Consider the following 24,080-nt stretch of genomic DNA (forward strand, 5'->3'; position numbering starts at 1 on the left):
GTCAGTGAGAATTCTATGACTCGCCATCTACCTTGGCATTTCATTGAGCTGCCATCACTGTACCTGTCACTCCCAGCGGTATCTCAGCGAGAGTGTTGTAGTTCCTTCAACCACTTAACAATTAACAAGCAGAGGTGATCAAATTAAGCAGCTGTGGTGAAGCTTATTCAATCATGCTAGGATTCAGGAATCATGTTCGCATAGAAGTCATTCATGTTCTTGGTAGACTGGTCCCAGAATTTGAATGCTTTTGAATCATGTATGGGTGGTTTACAGGATTGTACAATGATAGGGCTTTGTGATTGCTTATAGGTGGTCCTGCTTTTAGCTTCCACTGCAACCTGCCTATTTGCAAGCTCAATGATGCTTACTGTTTTCTCACCCCTCAAAAAGAACTGATGAATTCTGTTTGGAGCAGAGAGACAGAGTATCAGTCATATAATTTTTTTTCCTGCAACTCTTGTTTTCTCCAGTAACTATTCTAAAACAAAAGCTGCACAGGTGATTGTTTAATAATTGAGTCTCTCTCTCTCTCTCTCTCTCTCACTCACTCACTCTCTCAAATCTGCTCCTTAGCTAAGAAATGATGAACTGCCTCTAAGATTTGTATTGCCAATGAAATGGAGATTTGCATTAGAATAAAACCAATGCTCGTGAATAAGAACGTGTGCACAAGGTTAAGACCATATGAGATGATGTTGGCAAATATAAGGTGTCTAGTGAGAGCCAAAGATTATGATAGAAGTGATACTGAGGAAATATATTTATGTAGTACCATGATTTGGAATGAAGAGCAGAGCATACGACAATCCTAAGTTGGACTTGTGTTTGCATTAATGCATCAGGAACGTGAAGGTGGAAAGTTAAGAAAGTTTAATTTCCCTGTATTTAAAATTTATTACAATAAAGAAAAGAATGGACTGAAAGGTGATGAATGATTCAGAAAATTACCCTACTAAATGGTGTCGATTTGATCATCGATATTAAGCACCTTACTGTTCACCAAGCAATCTCATTTTATTATCCAAGATGGGTATACATACACACACATGCACAAATACTTTGATCCCTTGCAGCTCCAGAGACAAGTATAGCACAATTAGTGCTAACTGAACATACGGTAAAAAGGAGTTTTAGAAACCAGTACCTTACAGTGAGAACTTTAAAAAAAAAAAAGAAAGAAAATCACCCTGAAAATACTTTACTATTGCTGGAAAATTCATAATACTAGATCAAAAAGAAGGAAAAAAATCACTCAAAGCTTCACAATTCCATAATATGGTAAAGTTACTAAGAAGAAAGGAGTTCCTTTTTCCCCGAGAACTCGAAAGCAGAAGACTAAATCAAACTACAAAGTCAAAAGCTTGTCCACCTAATTCTCACTCGACTTCATAAATAGTTTTCCCTCTATTTCTTGTTCAGTTCTGGAGATGCTATGCAACTGCTACAGATCACCATGAACCAGCTTAAAACATTGTGTCAAACTAAAGTCCCCGATACTAGATTTAAAAGGACAGGAAATGATCTTGGTTTCGAGCATCTATGTCATAATCCAGAGGATTTAGTGGCACATTTGAGTTAGAAGATGCAACTGATTCATTCAGCTGTGATGCGAGCAACCTATCTAATACTTTCCAATCAATGAACTCTCCCCTGCAATCATGTCTTTCGTCACCATGGTCCTCATTAGCCACAATACTAGGTTCAAAGCATTCCTTCACAGCTAAATTTGTTGGTAGACTTGGACTACCAAGTGGTGGAATCTCAAGGGCATGATTAAGGTGGGTCTGTCCACATCCAAGCTCCATCTCACATCCAAATGACTGCTCATGAAAAGTTTGTGCTGCAATCGAGTTCACCAGATGAGCAGTCATACAAGCATCGGAAAGCGCTTCTACTCCAGAGCAGTTATGATCTCCAATGTAGTATCGAGGATTGTAAGTGTCTAAGCATGGCCTCTGATTGGTATTTTGTTTTTTAAATGCTCGGCATACAACCCATCCTTCCTCCTGTAATCCAAAGAATGTACATGAAGTTGAATTGAGTATTAAAAGAACTTCAAAGATTAATATAACTAAGAGCAGTTGTATTCTTGTGCACATAAGTTCAACATAAGTGTTAGTATAATTTTAGGATAATTCTGTATCAATCAATATTATTTTTTTTTGTTAGCATGATCTTATTAGAATGATTTTAGAAATCACATAATAATTTGTATCAGAGAGTAATATTTTTCTCTGTTAGTATGATCTTATATCAGCTTATATTATTATTCTTATATGAAGTGATAGAATAGAGATATAATATTTCTTTTTTTTTTGTTTTTCTCTTCTTCTACAAATCTTTTAACAATAAGCAAGGAACTTGAGATTTAATTCTTTATCAAGCTTATATTAACATCATCAAGTATCAATATGGATTGGTTAACTTGCCTGAGGGGGACCATTTTCGCTTGACTGAAGGCGGTATTCATGCATGATCCAATCTGTTTTCCTGCCATTAGGTGCACGGCCTTCATAAAACACAAGAGTTTTCCTCATTCCTATAATTCCATATTTTGAAATCACAGCCTTGTCCCGTCCTGTAGCCTTCCAAAATCCAGCAGTGGTGGCCCTATTAGTGCGTGTTCCACTTGGATACTTCTTATCTTTATGGCTAAAGAAGTACCACTCGTTCTGCTCCTCATAGCCAAGTTTGCACCTGTCTGTTAGACTAGAAGATGGCAATTACGTAGGTGTTCAATTAGGCATGCATATGATCTTTCGATGTTAAAGTTACCAACCTTGCAGATCCCAGGGTTCTATTCTGTAGAGGTCTATATCTGTAATGACCTCCAGATCAATCTTTTGGGAGGAAACTTTTCTTGCGAGGTAGTATCCCACAAGTTCTTCTTCTGTGGGATGGAATCTGAACCCTGGTGGGATACAAGACTCCACTTCCATGGTCAAGTGACCTGAAAGCACAAGAACTGTAGTTAGATGTAGATGGTGATGCGGACCCAACATGACTTCACACCTAATGCTGAGAATACTAGATTCTTAAGATCCATGTGGTATATAAAATTATTGGAACGAGACAGCCTTAATGCTCCATACTCTTGAGCTAAGCCCAAAAATAAACCTTTCATAGATTGTTAGATCTGCTGACTCTCAACTGTACTGTACATTGGATCATCAACTGCATGGGTGGTGGAAGATACATGATTCTTTAATAAGTTTTATGTTATTTTAGGTACCTATCAGACATCCTCAAGCACACGCTATAGAAGCCTTGGTAAAAGGTAGACAGGAAAATTGACTTTTGAGCTGCAGTCATGTCCATGTTCCTTTGAGTGCGCTCCATGGTTGGGATCAATGCTTTCACACAGCAACTCCCTCCACACTCCTTTTTTTTTTTGAGAAAAATAATAATAAAGAAAGAGATAAAGACCTCATCCACTGTTTAGATGCCAGGCAAAAAGAAGAAACACACTCATTCTCCGATTCATCTTCATTCTCCACAAAAACCAACAAGCACGCACTCATTGAAGGATACAACTAACCAAATATAGAACAAGAAAGAAGGAAAAACATGTTAAAACAAATCCACATGGAACCCAAGGATCCATTACCATGCATTCCAAGTGCCCTACTTCTCTTCCCAGTTCCCCTTCCTGTCTTTAACTTTGAAACACAGGGAAGATGGTAACACATCCTCATGCACGAAGCTACATATCTTAGCATGCACTAAAGATGGCATTACTCACCCAAAAAGGTGGTCTCGCTGCCCCAACGTAATTGCACTCTCACGGGAGGCGAGGAGGGAGAGGGAGGTGTTTGTTTAGAGGAGTGTGTGCTGTATCGTACTTGGTTTATAAGAGTACAGTATGTGCGTGGAGAAATCCAAAGGTTTATAATGTGGGAGGAAGGAGATGTCGAACGAAATATATAGAAATACATGGGAATGAGAAGAAAGGGACAGAGGGTACATAGCCATCGATTGCGCGTGGGGTGGCAGAGAAAGAGAATGAGAGAGGACGGAGAGTGATTTGGACGGCGGGACTATGAAAAGAACCCCTCTCTCCACCACCTCATTCTCTCTCGATCTCCCCATATAGAAAGCGGCTCCAGGCTAGCTACTGTACTGCCGACCATGCCAAGTGTCCATACCACTGTGCTGCCACCCAGAAGGAATCTTGTATTATACCACCAATCATTTTTGTTCTTCTATTTCTTATTATCTCTTTCTCTCTCTGAAATATATAGTCTGTGTATGATTAGCCATATAAAATGTCATCCAATTAGCTACACTAGTAGCTTTCCAGTATATATATATTACCTCACGCCAATAATCCTGGACAATAAGATGGTGTCTATCTTCTGTGGATGGTGAGCTTAAAAGCTACCTGATAGTTGTTAAAGAATCACCCTCTGAGCAAATATGTGAGACTCTTAAAATATCTGAAGCATATATTAGCCCTTTCCATATAGCATGCAGTTTTGCTATTGAAATCATAGTATCATAAACCTTGACACTACCAATAGTTATAAAGTGCCACTGGCACTTCTACTAACAAAACCTAATCCATCAAAGGCACTTCTCTCTTATTATACACTGTTGTTGAAATTAATCTTGAGGAAATAGAGAGTGGTGGCTTCCAGAAAAAATATGTTACCTGTAAAATTACAGAATCTGCATGGAAGAAGCCACATATTTTTTTCTGCCGTCAAATATTAATTCCTTTAGAGCAATCACTTGAGTTTAGGATACTCTAAAAAGAATTACTCTTAACACTTCGACTCATGCCTTTGGAAATAGGGTCATTATTTGCCAACTCTCTCTCTCTCTCTCTCTCTCTCTCTCTCTCTCTCTCTCTCTCAAAAGAATTAAGTTTTCTAATTTGGCGAGTAGTAGGATCTAAGCTAACTCTTTTCCATCCTGCCTCTCGCTCTTCTCAGGCTTTGGAAAGTTGACAGGAACTGTCTTAGAAACTAAGACACCTATATGGTTGCACCACAAGGACCTAAAAAAGGCCTTCCTCTTTTGCTCTTGTAGGCAAATTTGTTCTGCTAGCCAGGCCACCCACCACCCATTCATTAAAATATGAAAGCCCTAGGTAGGCAGTGCAAGTCTAGGTGGACAAGCCAATGGCAACTATTTTGGACACGAGTAGAAGCTCCTATCCACAACGACTAGAGTTTTATAGTGCAGTGTGTCGCTAAAGATTTAAACCGAGTGTCATGCTATAACGGCCTTTGTTTGTTTCTCATTAATCTCTTTTAACTAAATAAACTGCTCGACTTTCATATAAAATAAGATGTGGATGGTGCTAGATTAGCCGCCACATAAATCTCTCTCTCGTTTGGCTTTTTAGTTTTTTCTTTGTTTTATGGTGGGCAGTGCAGGTTTGTTGAGGTAGGCCACAAGGCTTCCCTTCCAACAGTGACGTTTCTCCTGCATGCCAGTTTATTTTAGCTGGAAAATTTTCCCTCAGAGGAGGATGAAACATACTGGATTACCGACCTGAAGGCTACATATATGCCTACTATAGGTCCGGAAACTATGCATGTCATATTTTAATAATCACAATATATATAGTGTTTTTAATTAGCGTCCAAGTGACAGGCTAACAGCCTAGTCAGTGAAGTCTTTGAACTCTTCAGAGCTCAGACAGCAACATCACTACAAAGTGGAGCAGCAAAATATTTGTTTTATTGTACTGAAAATCATTAAGAAATTGCAATTTTGCATGATTTTGTGTAAATTAATTAGTCATATGAGATGAGCTAGTATTTGGCGTTCAACTATTTATGAAACATGCGATGCATCCCTACAAGTTGAATTCAGAATTGGTGATGCAATAATCCTCCAGAGGTCAAATGCTTTAACCATAGCAAAGATTAATTCTTTGAGTGTATGTATTTAGACAGAAACAAATGTCCGCACACTGTAGTGGAAGAGCAAGAGAGCCATCGACCCTGCAATATGATCTAGTAACTATGATGATCATCTAGTACCTCTCTCCCTCTCTATCTCCACCTACCAAGAAGTTGATGCGGTAGGACCATATAATTTCCAATGAATAAAATCTCCACCAGCGATAGTTCATGAAAAGACCGAGTCAATCGATGATTTACCAAGAAAGCTCTATAACAGTTAGAATAGAGCACCTACAAGTTATCATGAGTCATGGAGAACTAGGATTCCAGCTAATTAAGCCTGGTTTAGAAGTTAGTTTAGACTGTAAATTTTTCAATAAGCTAGCTAAGGTGCAACAAAAAGGATCTTCTTCTTGTTAGGACCTCTCACTCCCCTCAAAACTTGTTCTAGAATGTACAAAGCTATATTCTTGGGGACATCGACATGCAAACTGCTTTGCATTATCTGACATATTTTACTGGGGTTGGCTTGCCTTCGCAACTTGCATGTAAAAAGGAGAGTGATTTTTTGTGAGCTGCCAGGAACAAGAAGGGCAATGAAGCCTTTCATGAATCACCTACCCCCTTGTGTATGGAGCACAAAAACCCGGTTTGATGCTCATTCGGGGCACACTGAGTGGTAGGCAAAGCAGTACTCCACATAAAAAATACTGCACCTCTAAGTTTGTTGGTGGGGTTTGGGTCGGCTTGTGGGGCGGAGAGGACTCCTTTTGCCACCCTATTCTACAATATCACCATCTCCAACTATAACCATATCTAAGCTTTTCCTGTGACAACTAAAGAAGGGTGTGAAACAAGCTTCTAGACCCTTAAACTAGCTTGAAAATGACCTACCTCCTCCCACAAACATCTCTACGTCTTAACCAATCCTTTGGCACCTTTTGGCAAGTGCAAGAAACATCTGATTTTTTATTCCTTTGCACCTAATTGAGCTCTTCTAAGAAAATAAGTTTCCTTTGATTCCTTGAGCTTGACTAAGTACTGTGTTTAATTGTTCTGCGGGAACAAGGTATGTGCACCCTGATTTAGCCTCAGTTCTTAGCTTCAGGGTCGTAGTCAGGTGTAGGTGCAAATAGTTGGATTATGCTTTAAAAACAGTATCATGTGATGAATATACGCACTATCCATGCTGCAGTTTTCATTATATGATAAATTATGTTAGTGCGATTTTAAACTAGACCAAAAAATCAAGGTAAAAGTGTAATTTAATTGAGCTCAATGTTGATACTATTGTCGTTGTCCATGAAAAAGCAAGCATCACCATCATTTGTCGGCATAAAGTGGTCCCATTCCATGGGTAAAATGAAGGTAATTTGTAGTTAGTTATAGTTACTCATGAACCATTATGTCTTACTTCTCCAAGGAGGGAACATGAAATCAATAGGGGAAGAACCAACGCCATTAATTGTTCTACACCCTGCGATAAGAATTAGACTTTCTGCTGCGTTTGAAAGAGAGATGGAAGAGAAGCTTCTTAGCTTCTCATCACATATATATCCTAGATCAAATTCTGGTTCTCACCGGAAAACGGTGTCTTCACCATAATTTCATGGAATGGCTAACAAGGAAACAATGGAGGAGCTTGAAGCAGCTTCTGAATTCATTTTCCTGGATCAAAGAAATACTTCACACCGTGAGTAAGAGAAGTGGATAAGAAGCTTCTCAATGATATCATTCTTTCCTCCTTTGTAAGCACAACGTATTAAAAGTTTCACACTCAAATCCACAGTTCAAGAATCGTGGTAGTTGTTAGGGGACAGAGAGCCCAAGAGTATACAACTCGAGCTTGGGTGCTATCAACAACCAATGCACCCGCCTCTAAGTTTAGCAGGATTAAGTTCATATATATAGTATCAGATGTTGCAGATTATCTGATCATTCTAATCAGTGCTGATGATGCTGTTCATCCTGAACTCCCAAGTTAATTGCAGTGGGAATTAGTGTCTGAAGAGGGACATGGGAAAGAGGGAATTGGATTTGCAGAGGATGGACTTCACAAGAGCATGCTAAAGAAAGATTATTTATAGTTACATAATTTATCTAGACTTCTTATATGGATAGTTTAAAAGTCTAATTTTACGAGTGGAATGACCTATATTAACAAAATAAGAGCATCTAATTAGAGGAAGTTGTGTACTAGTAAACATGAGAAGAAAATTGCCTACAAGTTGGCCCTACGTGAGGCCTCAAGCTAAAGGCCAACACTACCGTTTAGAGCCCATGAGGCATCTGTTGCACCAACCAAAGAAAGACACCAGCCTTCATTTTTAGGATGTTCTTATGAAGTGACCAGAATGAGAGTTGCTATTACCGCATCTCAAAAATATGTGATTCTTCATTTTTTGCACCAATGCTGATTTCTCTTTTACAAATCCTCTATACAAGAACCTGTGCAGGTATGTATTTAGTCCCACATTGGCTATACACTAAATAGATTTTGAGCATTTATACAGGACTAAGGAGCTTAAAATAATATTTTTCGACTACTCTTTTTAGGTAAGATTTTGAGTTGCTACAAATGATATCGAAGCGGACTCTGTTTCTAATCTATATGAACTAGAAGATACTGCAGCATGGGCCCAAAAGTTGATTATTATAATTGAGTTTGAATAAATTTGGATTCTTAGCTTAGTAAGGACGATTTCAGAGCATACACAGAAGAAGTATATATATATATATATATATATATATATATATATGAGGGACCCATCTGCTATAAAATCTTGTTATTTACAACCCATCAAATGAAAATTCTATTCCATGTAGAACATAAGCAAGACCATATTATGTTATAGAATCAAACATGCAAGAGTTGAATCGTTTATGTTTCTGGAGAAGGAAACCCACTACCTTACTTGCTCATTGGCACATTGTTAATTGTTTATGATTAACAATTGTTGCACCAACTGTATGTTCTACTTCTATCAACCTCCTTTCCAAATTGAAGCTCTAATTGTGCCATCCCTCACAGTCATCTTCCATTCTGAAGCTTTTTGGTGGGTATGCAGCGACCTGTACGCTTCTTTATGCACTCTGTTGGTCGAGCCCGTCCTCTCCTCTCTCTTCCTTTTGGTGGCTCCGGTGGCATTCAGTTTTCCAAACAGATCATTGGTGCCATTTATAACGGGCCGGGGTGGAGCTTTGCAATGCTGAATTCACGCAGAAGCTTGGTAGCTTCTGATCTGCGTCCTTCCCATGCATCTGAGGGGCTTGAAATCGCGTAATTATTTTTGGCATTAATACTGTGGAGTTGCTTCCTCTTTGCTTCCATGTGTTTTGGCAACCAAACCTACCTCCCATGGAGATGTCTTTATTCCACTGCAAATTAAAGCATAAGGAAGAGAGATTGTAATGTTGGAATCTCGTTAAATTGTGGCCCACATTGTCAAATGGCGTCAATATGGTCCAAGTGGAAGAATATTGGATCCTGTTTAATTAAACCCTAATCCCATTTAATTATAATCCATATTTGACAAGTGTCCTTTGAATTTCGTAAATTCTAATGATCTTAAGGGCATTAAGGTAATTTTGCAGCAGTGAAAGGTTATCTTGATGAGGATGACTCTTCATGGAGGTAACCACCCACGGCGTTTGGTTCCTAGAAAGAGCTATAAATAGCCTGTTAGACTCCTTCTCTAATACATATATTAAGAGCTCTCTCTCCATAAGATCCTGCGCTAATCTCTGTTGATCTCGGTTGCGGATCAGATTGCACACATCTCAAAGTTAGGTGCGTTTAGATGCATGACAATATTGATATTTCATTATTCATATATTCTTTAAAATTGCAAGTACAAATGTTTAGCTATACAGCAACCAAAATCGCATCACTATTATTTTCTAACTTTTGTATAATTTCTTGAGGTTGTACTTTTCTCTCGTTGTCATGATTCTTTGACCAAACACTTTTGAAGAAAATATATTAATAATTTTAAATTCTAAATATTGAAAATAAGGGAATTAAATTTATAGAAAAGAGCAAAATCATGATTTGAACCTAAAAGCTTTTAAAGCAGTTTAATATGATAATGAAGTAGAGGCTTTGGCGAGAGCTGTAAATTAAAGCATTTTCAGACTCTTTCGTTCCTTAAATAACCCAACCAACCATCAAAAAGAGCCAAAGTTGCCCTCTAGTAGGAAGCAGCTGAGCCAAGCTTGAATGGAGTCTTCCTGGTCCAATAGCATCTTGAACTGTCTTCAACTTGCTGATATTTATCTCCTTTAGCATTTACCCCAATCCAATTGCAACTCAACCCAACGAATCCAAATAAGTTAGGCAACCTGGTCCTTTTCCTAACCATAAACTTTCAAAGTCATTCCTTTTTTCCATTAGCACTCTCTATCAAGTCTCTTTGCGGACAACCATGCCTACCTTTGCCCACAATTTTGCTCCTTCATACAGTGCCAAATGTTAAATAGAATTCAATTCCAGAGCCAAACCACAAAATTCTCCATCTCCTACGTCGTTCCACTCTCACATAAGAGAAAAATTATACTCTACATTGTATGCACCATACCAACCTTTTTCCGTAGGCTCTATTTATGATGCACTCGTCTCGATGATGGATCTATAGAAAAAAGATATGATGCTTGATATGGCGGATATGGTGTATAATATAATTTCTTCTCATATGGAGTGTGGGTTGAAAATTATATCCTACACTGCATGCATCATATCGATGCACACGGTCATTCACATATGCATGTTAATATCCATGAATTGGCTATCTCCATATATATCTATAAGTGGCTATGATTATTTGCGGTCATGTTGCAATGCAGAGTATGATTGCATAATTTCTCCCGCCTCGGAGTCTGCCCCTTTCATGCTGCGTGTCGTTGCTCTCCATAGACTTCCCGCTTTCCTCACGCCTTCCTCGCCTCTCCCCGTTCTGATGACTTCCGTGTATGATTTAAATTAAAAGGTTCCGTTCCTACAGACACAAATTACTCATCCATTGGTTGACTCGATTCGTGCGATGCAGTTAAGATGGAGAGTTTCGAAGGCGTACTGGAACGCCATCCTCCCTGACGTCCTAATCCTTCATCTGTGGAACGATGTAAGCAAGCCAAAGGTCAAAGCTTTAGAGCTCGTTGGTGGGGGCGTCGGAGGCGGCGTGGGGGAGAGGGGATCTAGATCTTCTCGGAGGGAGGTTTTCAGTCCGCGGGTGGGGTTTCGACCGGAGGAGGTGGTTTGAGGTCCGGTGTATTCGATTCTCTCAGCGCATTTGATCCTTCCTTCTGTGAGTCGTCCTTCTCCCTCTTTGATGTTATTTTTTCCCCCTTTATTTTCGAATATTCGTGCTTGAGATGTGGGAAAAAGATCTTTTTGGGGGAGGTTTATGTGCAAAGATTGTAGCTTTTTTTTTTTTTTTATCTGCTTGTGGGGTTCATGATGCGTTGCGTTTTGGGGGATTGTTCTTGATGGGTTTTTGTATTATGCATAATTAGGGCTTTGGATCGATTGATTTGGAGTGGATGGCTTATTTCAATCTCTAGGGTTTTTGGATTGGTTTTATGCTATTTCTATGAAAGGTTAGCGCTTTTGGGTCTGTCTGGTTCGTGGAAACTGGATTCTTTCATATCCTTCCCGATATTTAGTTTTGTTGTTTTGTTTTTTTTTTTTTTTGCGTTGTTTTATATCATGTTATAATTTGTGGCCACTGACATAGACTTTGCTTGTGGCATAAAGTATTTTTATTGACTTTCGAGTTGAGATGGTGGGATTTTGATTGCTTTTTCGATTAAAAATGGAAGCATCTTGGAAAAGCTCAAAATTTTGAATAGTTTTGCATCTGATACAGAGGAGAGAAAAGACTAGAAATGGACCACGAGCGAATGCCAAGTTTTGAAGCCTCCTCTTCGACTGAAGATATTAATTCCAACCCGCTGTTCACCCAATTTGATTCGAAAATTCTAAGCTATGGCGCGGGAAGTGAACAGTCTTTCCCTGAGTACCCCCAGAATTTGGATTCCTCATCCATTTGGTCTTCTCATACTGGGAAAGTAGTTAAACCACCAGATCAAGCTGCTCCATTTGCTAACAACCAAGCAAATCCAGCAGTGGATTGGGATCCAAGGTCAATGCTTAGCAAACTCATCTTCATTGACCAAAAGATTCACCAAGTTCAGGATATAATCCGTTCGACTATTGATGTTGAAGGTCAATTCTCTATCCGACCAAATGACCTCACAGTGAAGCAGCAGCTCGTGACCACAGATTTGGCTTACATCATATCTCAGTTGATCTCAACAACTGGTTACCTTCTTCCGTCGATCAATAACACACTTATGTCAAATATTCCTCCAGTTGCCCAGATGACTGGTACTATTGGTTCCACCTCTAGCTTAGCTCTGAATGGTATTTTACAACAAAACAAGGACTTCCCCTGGAAAACAAGCAAGGCTATGCAACACAGAGACTTGATCAAGAGTTTGACTCATACCGGGGATGAAGGAATCAAGCCAGTTCCTATCAATCACCATGATGCGAAGGACCACAAAGATAGTGAGAATGGAGAAGATCTTCCCCCAAGCTCATATGAAGTCTTGGAACCAAAAAAAGAGGAAATTTTAGCTCCGCACACCCACTTCTGTTCAATCTGTAGGAAGGGATTTAAAAGGTCTGCGAATCTAAGGATGCATATGAGAGGCCATGGAGATGAGTACAAGAGCCCGGCTGCCCTTGCCAAGCCAAGCAATGAAGCAAGCTCAGAATCTATGGCCCTAAAGAGGTATTCATGCCCCTTTATTGGTTGCAAGAGGAACAAAGAGCATGAGAAATTCCAACCTCTGAAGACAATTTTATGTGTGAAGAACCATTACAAGAGGAGCCACTGCGACAAGAGTTATACATGCAGCCGATGCAACACTAAGAAGTTCTCTGTTCTTGCAGACTTGAAGACTCATGAGAAGCACTGTGGACGTCATAGGTGGCTCTGCTCTTGTGGAACAACATTTTCTAGGAAGGACAAGCTGTTGGGGCATTTCAATCTCTTCCCAGGCCACAGCCCTGCAATATCCATGGGCGATGTCAAAGCTTCAGGAGTGGCAGATCAAGGAAGGAGCAATGAAACAATGACTGAAATGGGAAGTTTGGGATCTGACTTCCTAGGAAACGCCATGGATGATGTCGATGATCTAGACCTCGAGGATGCTGATGATGATCCCGGCTCTTTCTCCCCATTAAACTTTGGTTCATTTAACTTTGGTGGACTAGATGATATTCCACAACAATCATTTGATGCCTCAGAAAGTTTGTTTTCCTATTTTCCTTCGGGGTCTTGCAACGGTGTCCAAATGAATGGAGATAACTCGAATTTGAATCACCTAGGCTAATGGCGATGGCTAGAAAGCATCTGATAGCTCAGCAGCATGTCTTCAGTTCTGTACATGCTCTCCCTAGCTCTCTCTGGTGATTTGCATTTGGTGGTAGGGGAACTTTTGTAACTCAGCCATGTAATGTTTAATTAGTGCTTCGTTGTACATGATTTATTTTATGTTTATTGCTAATAATTCATTCATGATGTTAATGGCATGCTTTTAATTCGCATGCATGGCTGCAGTTTAACAGTTCAGAGTATAGACTCTTGAGAGATCATACATGATTTTAGTTTTGATCCAAATGTATCTACTTATTTTGCACATATATCAAGGATAATTACATCGTTGTTATATGGGGATCGCAACCAGGCTTAAAGATTGAGAATTTGGAAACAGTGCAAAAAAGTCATCAAAAGTTTGGAAAGAATTTACACAACTGGGAATAGAAAATGAACATAGAATGCAAATAACAGGTGTACATTTTTATTCACATTAGAAATAAAAATCATGGAAGAGGCAGCAACCACAAACCACTTCCAACAACCATAGTTACCATTATTATTATGTAATCTATCAGCTTTTCTAATATGATGGGTGAACAGGTTGTGAAATAGAAATAAATCACCAAATTTGAGAATAGTTGAATAATTTATTTAAGTTGGTAACCTGAGAACAATTCAGAAATCATTTTGTAAACTGGAAAAAAAAAGAATAGTTGAAAAATCATTCACTAATTTGGAGACTGTTGGTACTATGAACAGAAGAACAAAATTATGATGGAATTAGTTTGCTGCTACTAAGACCTAGAAGCTTCAAGTCAATATGCCTCTTGGCATAACAAATAGCCATGCTCTGTGACGTGCAATACTTGTTCTCTTCTTTCTCCTCTCTTTTTATATGTAGTGACATGAAGGTAGTCATGCAGCTAGAGTATATTCTATATTAATTGAACGATGATCCCAATTTCTAATGAATGGGCCCCCCAGATTTGGTGACTCTGGTAAGACAGGTATGGATGAAAGGAATCTAAAGCAAAGGCCATTTGACAATTGTTATATGAACAATTACTAAAAGGTCTGTCATACTGTAGCAAATTTGTCCATACTGGACCCATGCTGAACTCCAGTCTGCAGAGAAAATTTGAATTCAGGTAGCCATAAAGTTTGTAGCAGGAATGCTCCGGGAATTGCTTTCCACCGTATGCTTACGATGTTTTTGACCGAGAAATTAATATAAATCATCTTTGAAGATCTTGTCTCTAAAAAACTACGATAAATCTTGAAGAGAGAAGAGTTGGTCATCCGATCGGAGAAAGAAAAATTTTTTCAACCCGCTTAATCTAAATCTCTCAAAAAATAACCCGCTCAATCAGACGTCGTATAACTAAGTTATGGTCTCCGGAAGTTTAGCTTGCGATTCGACTTTTCAATATAGCGAAACTTGTTTCTAGTTCCTATCCAACCCTATTCGTAGTGGCCTATATTGAGTCTGATGATCCTTCTAGATCAATTGGGAGAGAAAAGAAGAGAGAGCAAACACCTCGAGCTTGGGGCGGAAAAGTTTGTTCAAAGCTAAATGAGCTAGCCGACGGTAAATGAATTTCAAATCAAGCCATCAGCTCAACCAAGTTTGACTCAATTAAAATCAAAAATATATATTATATATCATATAAGTTTAGATGGTTGTGGCAGCATAAGATCTAAAATTCCATGCATTAAAATCATTTATGAATATTTATTTATTTTTTCTATCTATTAATTATAATTTAAATTTGAATTAAGCTTGGAATCAAACTTTAATTCAAACTTGAATCGAGCTTGGTTCAAGCTAGTCGATTTTTAGCTTGATTAAGAATTTTCATCTTATTTTTTTTATAAAATTTAAAAGTAATTATTTTAGCTAGCGTTTAGCTCAGTTCAAAATTAAGCTCAAATCAAGCTTTACATACTGGCATACAAATCAAGCTTAATCTTGATTTCTAAGCTTGATATTAATTTCAAATTAAGCTTGATCAAACCCATCCTTGACCTAGCTTAGCTCCAGTGCACCCCTCGTTCTTGAGTTCTAACATGGAAAGGGTATGGACCTAATTTGCTATTACAAGGACCAAGAGAACTAATTGGAAGCGGATAATATAAATGGTAATAAGGAATTAGAAACATAGAATCACACTCCATATTCTAATAAATACTACCGCCACCATCACTACTACCTTCCCTACATTATTGCTGCTACCACGACCTCTACTATACCATCACCTTCATTGCTTTCAACATTACACCATTGGTATCCCAACCATTAGTGCCATCACTGCCACCACCATCCCTATAGCTTCCATAGTCTTCACGGCTAATATCACCACTTTGGCTACCATGATCATGTTTATATTTCTAAAAATAATTGATTATACGAAATATGTTTATATTGCTATAATTTTTAGAAATCTAATATAAGCAAAATTTATATTTCTATTTTTGAAAATTAGGAAAAATGAAAGTGATGCCCAACCATATCCTAGTTTATGGTTTGAACTGAATTTTAGCTATATTATTTTTATTGAAGGCGTGACATGCTAAATGCTTTACATGCTTGTAGGGCAATATCCTATGAGCATGAGGTGGTTGTCGCATCTCCAACCTATGGAGGTCCCAAGTTGGTGGCATGATTAGACCTATGTAGGGGCGAGGCAGGGCAAAGTTTAGATTGGGCTTGTAGAGCTCCACTTAGCCTTCGGTCCTATCTTCTAGGCCTGAGCCTCGCTCTTACTCAGGCTTCCAACTTCAGGTCACGCTTTGAACTTCATGATCATTTTATTTTTTTTAAAAAAATACTAAAAATAATCAAAGTATTTTATAAAATACTAAATATAAATAATTAGATATTGTCAACAATCTATATGGTGTCTATTATTCCACCAAGTTCATATATCAGCAAATAGCAACAAGGCCCGTTGGATATGGACTAGATTGTCAGCCTCAAGCCCGAGCCCGACCTATTTATTAAATAAGCCTATTTTCCAAGCCTAAATCTCTCGTCGAGCCCACTCACAAGGCAACGGGCTCGGATGGGCTGGGTGGGTTGGGGTAAGCATAGGTTAGCAGGTGGGGATTAATCAAGGCTAGCCCATGGTCCCCTATGGAGCCCATGAATGGTCTCGAGGCCCCTTGGAAACCAAAGCATTCATCGAATTTCGACGCTTGTGCGCGCAATTTAGCGTCGAAAATCCCTCAGCCCTTTCGGTTCCGGAGCTGCGACGAATCGCCCGAGAATCCATCGCCTTCTTCCCACATTCTTCCAGTTGGGACTTCGGGTTCCTCGCGTCTCCCCCAATCCCTCCACCTCCTCGATCGAGCGAGGCTTCTAGGTCTTCGAGTCGATTAACCGATCCGACGCCGTCCCGCCGGAGCTAATCTATCCGCATTCCAACGCCGCCATGGTGTGTTTTTCCTATCTCTTCTCCCTTTCGGGATTTGGTTTCGTTTCCTCACGTCAACTTCAAGCTCAGGCTTATAGGGATTTTGGAGACCTCATGCGGATCCCGCTTGTGGGCATGATCTTTGGGTAATCTTTGATGGTTCAATCACAAAAAGATTTCATCTTTGATTTCTTTTCCATTCTTCTTGTTGCTTAAATGCCAATTAGTGGGAAATTCCCACCAATTCGTGCAGAGTTATGGACTGGAATCGGTTATAGTTTTCGATAGAAGTATGATCCTGCAAGTATTTTGGTTGGAGGGAGGATGGCCGTAGGTTCAGACCTTGGTGGAGATTGCACAAAAAATAATGCTAGGTTTTCCTCTCGTCCATTCGTAAGAAAGCAATTTTAACTCAATTATTGTAGCTATAAGAGTTTCTAAACTAAGCCAGAGGAACCTCCCTAAAATCTCAACATTACTAACTAATCATGTAAAATTTTATTTACATTTCCCATTTTGCAAGCTACAATCTGAGAAACAATTGCTGATGATTAAATTTCTTCTCTATACATTTACGACCCACATTTGTATCTACCATTACCTCCTGTCATAAATTCTTGTGCTTAACTATTCAACAAAAGGCTGAGATGACAGGGTAGATCAATTTGATGGCTTGTCTATATTTATTTACTTATTCAGCATAAGATAGCAGTGGCAATTTCATTCTTAGATGCAAACATAATTTTAACTTATTGAGGACCGAAAATGTATTTTAACATTTTAATGTATTCCACTTTCTCATGGCATACTTACAGTCTTGGCTGCATACATTCTCTTGAATGTTTCTTGATGTTCTAAGACCTTTTCTTTCTTTACACAGGCTACAAAGCTTCTCGCCAACTTGATCATTATGGGTTCTGGGATAGTGGGAAGAGCTGTTTTACAAGCATATCGCAAGGCACTAGAAAGTAAGTTTGGTGCCATATATTATCACTTTTTTTGTTGTGTGTTCATCTTTAATTAGATTATCTGTATTATCTTTTTTATTACAAGTCCTGTATGGCTTGTACACTTGAACTAAGAGTTGTATATGTATTTTCTCATTTTCATATCGCTTTTATATAAGCACTCTAATATTGGGCCCAAAGATGATGACAATGGATGCCTTTTGAGACCTCAATTATGGGGTATATGCAGCACCAACCATTTGAACTAGTGTTGAAATTTCTTAAGATAATTTATTGTTGGAAGCATTTATTACAGTTTGGTTAGAAAATATGTCTATTCCCTTTAGCCTGTAAAAGAAATTAGAGACTAATGAATTGGTCTTGAAGATTTTGCTGCAAGGATGTGTTGTTGAATAGGAGATCTGGGGGCAACATGGAGTTCAAGTTATACTATGATAAGTACATAATAGTTGTATCGTGTTAACATGATGGTCAATAACCTCGTGCTGAAATCTGTGCATGTTTATTTTTTGTTATTTCTTTAGACAAATTTATACGATTCCAAATCATCAAGTAAAGATTTAACGTTAATTTATCAAGGAAATCAAACCTTACAAGGAAAATGCATTATATAAGTATCAATATCAAGCATGTACTCCATAATGTGTATTTATATGTCTTTGCATACGAAAGTGTTTGTCTATCAGTACTTTGTGGAATGATGCATTATTTGATCATACTTGGTTTGGTTGGTAGATGTCTATACATGATATCCATAGATATGTATGTTTATATCATATCATTGGTTAAAGACCAAAATTGGTATGTATTATCATTACTATGTTATGTACTAACAAACAGTTTTTCTCTTTGCTGCCTTAAAGTAACTGGCCTGAAAATAATTGTGGTTGGAACCAAACATTGAATCTCATATCCAATATAGGACTTTTAACTCTTATAGTGTCTCTTCTCCAAGGACAGGTTACTAACTTATCTTAAATCTTCTTCAATGTTCTCCAAGGCCATGTAACCCTAAAATACCTAAAGTCTCCTGTTATTGCGCACAAGTTCCATTTACAAGCAATGACAGTTTGTGATAATGAACCCCTTTTCTCACTCCCGCTTTGATTTCCATGTTTGCCTTCCAATTAAAATTGACTTAGAAATGGATCGAACTCTGGTTGGCCTAGTGATACAGCCAACATTATTTTATTAAGGAGGTCCGGGATTAGATGCTGTAGTGTAAAATCAGTCTATGTGCATGTGTTCGCTCATAGGACAAACTTTTCACTTGCAGGGGGATAAATGGATAGAGCTCTCCTATTAGTGGAGACTTGGTTAATGTGCATGTGTTCACTTATGGAATAGGACCGACTTTTCACTTTCAGTGCAAAAGAAATGGATAAACCTATCTATAGGATGACCTTGTAGTCCTTAAACTTCCGAGGCTTAAAAATAGTCTAACCATAAGTAGGTTGTTATGTTACCATGTTAAAATTTTCAAGTTCCAAACTCGATGGAGATGAGAAGAAATCATCCGGTAAAGCATATATTTATATTGGAAGGCTAATCTTAGTGTGACAAACATATTTTTGAGAAGTGAGAAAAATATGAACAAAAAATTTGATATATCATAATTTTAGTTATCATGTAATATTTTCAGAGTTCACATTTTTTATTGAGGAAACTTCTTCTGTACCATTCTGAACCATTCTGTTAAGACACAAATTAAATAGAGGAGAATTTTTGAAAAGTATTATCTGGATAAACAATGTTGTCAATTTTATCTAGGAGTTTGTGAAAAAGGGCTTGCATTCATCGGCAATGAATAGAATTTAACATTTTCTAATGTAAATCAACGCTTTATGCAAGCGTAAGTCATGCTATCCATAGAAGTAAAGATATATTTTAAGTTAAGCATATTCGTGTGCCTCTTACTTTTAGCATATTTTAAAACATATGTTGGAAACTTGTAGGAGAAATAGATCGTGTGCTAGGAGTAACTAATCCCCTTAGGAATGATCAATTCCTTTTCCACGATGATTTATGTTATCACTAAAAAGCAGAGATTAGTGCCCCTTCCAGTTGCCTGGTTTCTTTCTTCCACCTGGCTTCCAACTCATTTTTTTAACTAAAATCCCCCAGAGGCCAGAAGATCTTATCAGGCCGATAAGATCTTCCAGCATCCAAACATCATTTTAAACATGCAATTTGTTGGTTCGATCTGCATTGGTTATTCCAGTTTGGGCAGACTGTCTCCTTTGTAGTTTCATTCTGATCAACATTCACTTCCCTTTTTTGTTGTTGCTATATATTAGGTTATCACATATAAAATTTGCATGATGGGCTGAGATGTATAAATTCCTCTCTATCTTTATAACGTATGAGATGCATGCCTTCATTTATGCTATGCTTGATTTTTTTTTTTCATTTTTTCTTTGCAGATGCAAATAAAACTGGTGTTGCACATGAAACTGTACAAAATATTCGCAGAGCTGGTAAAGCCATGACTGAACAGGAAGCTAGGCAGATATTAGGAATCAGCGAGCAGTCAACCTGGGAAGAGATTCTGCAGGTTGGTTTTCCTATTCATGTGTGCGGTACATGATTGTTGCAGTTCATGGCTGAGTGTTTGCATTTATTATTCTCCAAAAACTCCTGCATTTATTCATGCAATATAAATATGATTGTTTTCCCTTCGTGCATTTAATCATTTTCCCATGTTGAATTTATTGGGAAGCATAAAGTGAGTTTGACTGTACGCTTGATGAATCTTCCTGATCCAAGTCTACTCATGCTTAATACTCAGAACAAACGAAGTTAATTAACTCTCTACTTCTGAATAATGCATACCCAGCTGACACTTATAATTTACCCCCTTCAACAGTGCAATGATTTTAGAATATTAAGAAGTTGCGATTGCTGATTCTGAAATAAGTTATCACCTCATCCCCATCATATTTCTAGATGATATCATATTTTGGTATGTGAATCCGAGTCATATGTTTTGCAAACTGTGCAGAAGTATGATATCTTGTTTGAGAGGAATGCCAAACATGGAAGCTTTTACCTGCAGTCAAAGGTTCACCGGGCCAAAGAATGTTTAGAATCTGTATACCAATGGAAGGGCGATGGAAAACATTGAAGACTGCTAACTTCCCCTCGCCTGGATGCCGAAGTTTCTGCACTTGTGCAATCTTATACTCGATATGTCTACTGAGTTATGAAGGTGTCGGCAGATGTGTTTTTGATTTGGATGTCATTTTTCACTAGGAATGCAATTTATTACTTTTTTTAATCTTTACTCCTTTATATATATATATATTATCATCTTAGGTCCTATATATAGAAACTTCAGACTTTTAGGGACTTTTTCCCCTATACTGAAAGCTTGCATTAATGATATCCGAATTGCAAATTTCTCAGCACTTCACACTCCTCTTTTTAGAGGTAGACACCTTAATGAGGCTTATCTGCTTATTTGTAGCGTTTGAATGGCTTGCGTCTTCTAATATCGAGTCACTGAAAAACTTCTCCAGCTGCATTCGATTTTGCAACATGGGGGTATTCATCTTTTGCTGACTTCTGTACAAAGAAATTTCGCATGCTATGTGAGAGCCTTGTAGATCTTTGCTTATCTTCTCGTTGTCCAAAATTGAATTTTTTCTGCTACAGCACGACTAGGAATAATATTCCATAGAGCAGATGAGTTTGATGCAAGGTCCCATGATGATTCATCTTAGCTGTTCCTTGACATGAGTATGGACTCCAATCTGCACCTTCAGATGGGCATCATGTTTTAGCGGTTTCCAATCCATTCAACTTTATATGGAGCAGTATTACCTAACTCATCTTCTCATGTTATACTTAACCTTCTTGTCAGATGTTATATCTAATGCAGTTGAATCTTGGGACAGTACAATGGTTTGGAACTCTCAAAGGAAGGCCTCATGGAAGCTTAAGTTCCTTGGCAATGCAGTCGAGCATGGATCGCCGAGCCGAAAACTTCCCTAACAGGGAATGTTTCCATTGGCTGTGTGCCCTCTCAATTTCCTTGTCTGAGAAAATCACAGCCTCTGAATTTCTCTTGCAGGAGAGCTATTTCCTCATTGCTCTCTTTTTCCTCTCTATAGCACCTCCTGCTTTGGATAATGTTAGTCTCAGGAAGGGGATTGCTGCCGGCTGCCAGCCTGCCACACTGCCTCAGTTGGGGTTAGCAACCTCTGAAGAAGGCTCTCACCGGTGATGGAGATCGAAGTAGATTCATAGACCACCAATTGATTCCACCTCCATTCTCAACCATTGAAGAACTTGAACATATCATTTCTTAGAAGAGAATCAAACACACAGAAAAATATGAAAAAAATATGAGCCTTCCTACAAGCATCTTAGATGCCTAGGCCGATTGTGGGCAACTTGGCTTCCAGAGAGATGGCATTTGATGTTCAAGCTAATGACATTCACATCATTTGCTTCAAATCACTCCATTGATCCTCTTGACCTAGAAAACAATGCACTAACAACGCACCATGGATCAAGAGAGACAAGTGCAGTGGTAATTTACTAACTGGTAACGGTGTTGACGGGGTTGTGGAGTCTGATCTCGGCACACACAGGTATACAAGCATGCATATGCATGCACACGCTTACATACACATGCACAAATATCACAAACACATGCATACGCATGCACGTGCTAGAAGATGCACACGCTCAATTTTCTTAAATCACTATTCTATAGGATTTTGCCTCTCTTTCACATCTATATGTGGCTTTGGAATCACAGTTTCTGATTGTTCTCAAGCCTACTTGCTGGGTGGGTCTGGACACAACTTCGTATGGTGTTACCTTTTTCTATGTTTGTTGTAATATTGCTTACTTTTTCAGGATACATGTCTTCTTCTTTGTTCTTCCTCGGCTGTGATGTAATATATATACCTTGTCATACTGACTACTTGTAATGTAGCTTTCAGCCTTCTACCGAAAAAAATCAAAGACATGTTCTTACTTACCTCTACAGCCATCTTGGACTTTCTCGTGATCAAGCCACCATTGTTGAAGATCCTCTGCGCTGTGCGACACAAATCCAAGATGCCAACTTCGCATGTACTAAATCCTGCTAAAGCCTTTGTTTGATCTATCCATCCTCTCTAGATCTCTCTCTCTCGCTTTCTCTCTTTCATACACACACACACACACACACACGAGCCACCTCACCCCTTTTACACCAAAGCCCCCTTCAGTTAGGTTTTTGGCTGATAATATTACTAAATAATTTTTTAAAATATTAGATGACTTTATTATCATTTTATATGAATACCTTCAAAATATTTATGCAAAAACATAACTCTTTATACTATATACTAAATGTTAAATATTTTTGAACGGTATTCTTGCAAAAAGGTTGATGTATCCTTTCCTACGCATTACTCAGAAACACTTTCACACCAAAATCTAATGGGAACGATGTTATTGTAAAAACTATCTCTCTCTCTCTCTCTCTCTCTCTCTCTCTCTCTCTCTCTCTCTATATATATATATATATATATATATATATATATATATATATATATATATATATATATAGTAATTTTAGAAAGGTAAATATGTAATACTTTATTTTTTTTTGAAAATTACCCAATAATCTATATTTGCAAAGATCTATATGCGAAAAAGCTCGCAACCCTATCACATATTCTACTCCTTTGGACCATGATTAACATGGTTCTCTAAACACATGCATGGAACTTCGGCAACGTATACATATATCTTCGATTACGTTGTGCTTAAAATATTCCATATTGCCAAGAAAATCTATTATGGCTAATTCTGTTGAAGCTGTCTCTCCCTTGTTTGGACGATGCCTAACGTGGGACCATTTGATTCTTTGATTTCAAAGTTTCAAACCTTGCGGTAGGGGACGAAAGAAAATTCCAAATGGTTGCATACTGTACACAGGTCAAAGACTTGTGTTCATTTGTTTACACCTGTACCAGGAAATGGTAGATATGTCCTTCGAAAATGAAATCCCACGTCCACGTCTGACGAGAGATTCGCCGGCCGCTAACTGACCCTGGGACCCATTTGAATGCGCTAATAACTTATTCTGACCTCCAAAATGGAATCTTTCGATTGTTCAACTCCTGTTAATGGAATGTGACGTAGGCCGTGTCAATGGTAATCCGCACGGTTTCCCAGCACAAGACTCCACCCATTCGGTCGATGTAGGCCACGAGGAGACGAAGAAAAGTTTCCTCAACGCAACTTTACTCTATTTGTTTAAAGAACTCGCTAGGCATGGAATTCATCGTTTATGTGAGGATCCCTGCAAAGTAGATCTTAGATATGTGTATAGAGTCAAAAAAATTTAAATAATATCTTCTAATTAATTTTTTTAGATGATATTTTAGATCATAGGCTATATAGATTAGGAGATATTGTAGTGGATTCATTAAAGTTGGCTACGGACCAATTGTG

The 24,080-nt window shown here is 38.3% G+C and overlaps 3 protein-coding genes across 9 annotated transcripts; 2 read left to right on the forward strand and 1 right to left on the reverse strand.

The window, feature by feature from the left end:
• Positions 1 to 1,505: 1,505 nt before the first annotated feature.
• Positions 1,506 to 2,942, reverse strand: LOC103701395 (NAC domain-containing protein 37-like). The gene is made up of 3 exons (XM_008783433.2): positions 2,783 to 2,942; positions 2,433 to 2,704; positions 1,506 to 2,009 (listed from the first exon to the last, which is right to left on the reverse strand). Exons 1-3 carry the CDS (start codon positions 2,940 to 2,942, stop codon positions 1,506 to 1,508), a joined length of 936 nt encoding a protein of 311 aa, XP_008781655.2.
• Positions 2,943 to 10,988: 8,046 nt separating this feature from the next.
• On the forward strand, positions 10,989 to 13,518 carry LOC103701284 (zinc finger protein STOP1 homolog). 2 transcript variants are annotated; one of them, XM_008783292.3, is made up of 2 exons: positions 10,989 to 11,161; positions 11,723 to 13,518. In XM_008783292.3, exon 2 carries the CDS (start codon positions 11,742 to 11,744, stop codon positions 13,254 to 13,256), a length of 1,515 nt encoding a protein of 504 aa, XP_008781514.2. In that variant the 5' UTR covers positions 10,989 to 11,161; positions 11,723 to 11,741; the 3' UTR covers positions 13,257 to 13,518. The 2 variants fall into 2 exon arrangements, with proteins under 2 accessions (XP_008781514.2, XP_017696850.2); XM_017841361.3 differs by having other exon boundaries at positions 11,004 to 11,161; positions 11,706 to 13,518.
• Positions 13,519 to 16,403: 2,885 nt separating this feature from the next.
• LOC103701282 (mitochondrial import inner membrane translocase subunit PAM16 like 2-like) lies at positions 16,404 to 22,614 on the forward strand. Of its 6 annotated transcripts, XR_003384540.2 has the most exons (6): positions 16,404 to 16,802; positions 16,910 to 17,049; positions 17,537 to 17,624; positions 20,048 to 20,178; positions 20,626 to 21,167; positions 21,279 to 22,614. XR_003384540.2 is itself a non-coding variant. In XM_039133211.1 (5 exons), exons 2-5 carry the CDS (start codon positions 16,981 to 16,983, stop codon positions 20,746 to 20,748), a joined length of 411 nt encoding a protein of 136 aa, XP_038989139.1. In that variant the 5' UTR covers positions 16,404 to 16,802; positions 16,910 to 16,980; the 3' UTR covers positions 20,749 to 22,614. The 6 variants fall into 6 exon arrangements, 5 of the variants coding, with proteins under 5 accessions (XP_038989139.1, XP_026658105.2, XP_008781513.2 ...); XM_039133211.1 differs by having other exon boundaries at positions 20,626 to 22,614; XM_026802304.2 differs by lacking the exon at positions 16,910 to 17,049 and having other exon boundaries at positions 20,626 to 22,614.
• The last annotated feature ends 1,466 nt before the right edge of the window (positions 22,615 to 24,080 follow it).

The sequence above is a fragment of the Phoenix dactylifera genome, chromosome 14 (genome assembly GCF_009389715.1).
Source record: "Phoenix dactylifera cultivar Barhee BC4 chromosome 14, palm_55x_up_171113_PBpolish2nd_filt_p, whole genome shotgun sequence".
In the NCBI taxonomy this organism is placed as follows: Eukaryota; Viridiplantae; Streptophyta; class Magnoliopsida; order Arecales; family Arecaceae; genus Phoenix; species Phoenix dactylifera.

Coding starts and splice junctions, on each gene's coding strand:
- LOC103701395 (XM_008783433.2), bottom strand. CDS start 2,942: ATGGAAGTGGAGTCTTGTATCCCACCAGGGTTCAGATTCCATCCCACA. Junction 2,705..2,782: donor AGAACCCTGGGATCTGCAAG/GTTGGTAACTTT, acceptor CTAGTCTAACAG/ACAGGTGCAAACTTGGCTAT. Junction 2,010..2,432: donor GCGAAAATGGTCCCCCTCAG/GCAAGTTAACCA, acceptor TTTGGATTACAG/GAGGAAGGATGGGTTGTATG.
- LOC103701284 (XM_008783292.3), top strand. CDS start 11,742: ATGGACCACGAGCGAATGCCAAGTTTTGAAGCCTCCTCTTCGACTGAA.
- LOC103701282 (XM_039133211.1), top strand. CDS start 16,981: ATGGCCGTAGGTTCAGACCTTGGTGGAGATTGCACAAAAAATAATGCT. Junction 17,050..17,536: donor GGTTTTCCTCTCGTCCATTC/GTAAGAAAGCAA, acceptor TTCTTTACACAG/GCTACAAAGCTTCTCGCCAA. Junction 20,179..20,625: donor CCTGGGAAGAGATTCTGCAG/GTTGGTTTTCCT, acceptor CAAACTGTGCAG/AAGTATGATATCTTGTTTGA.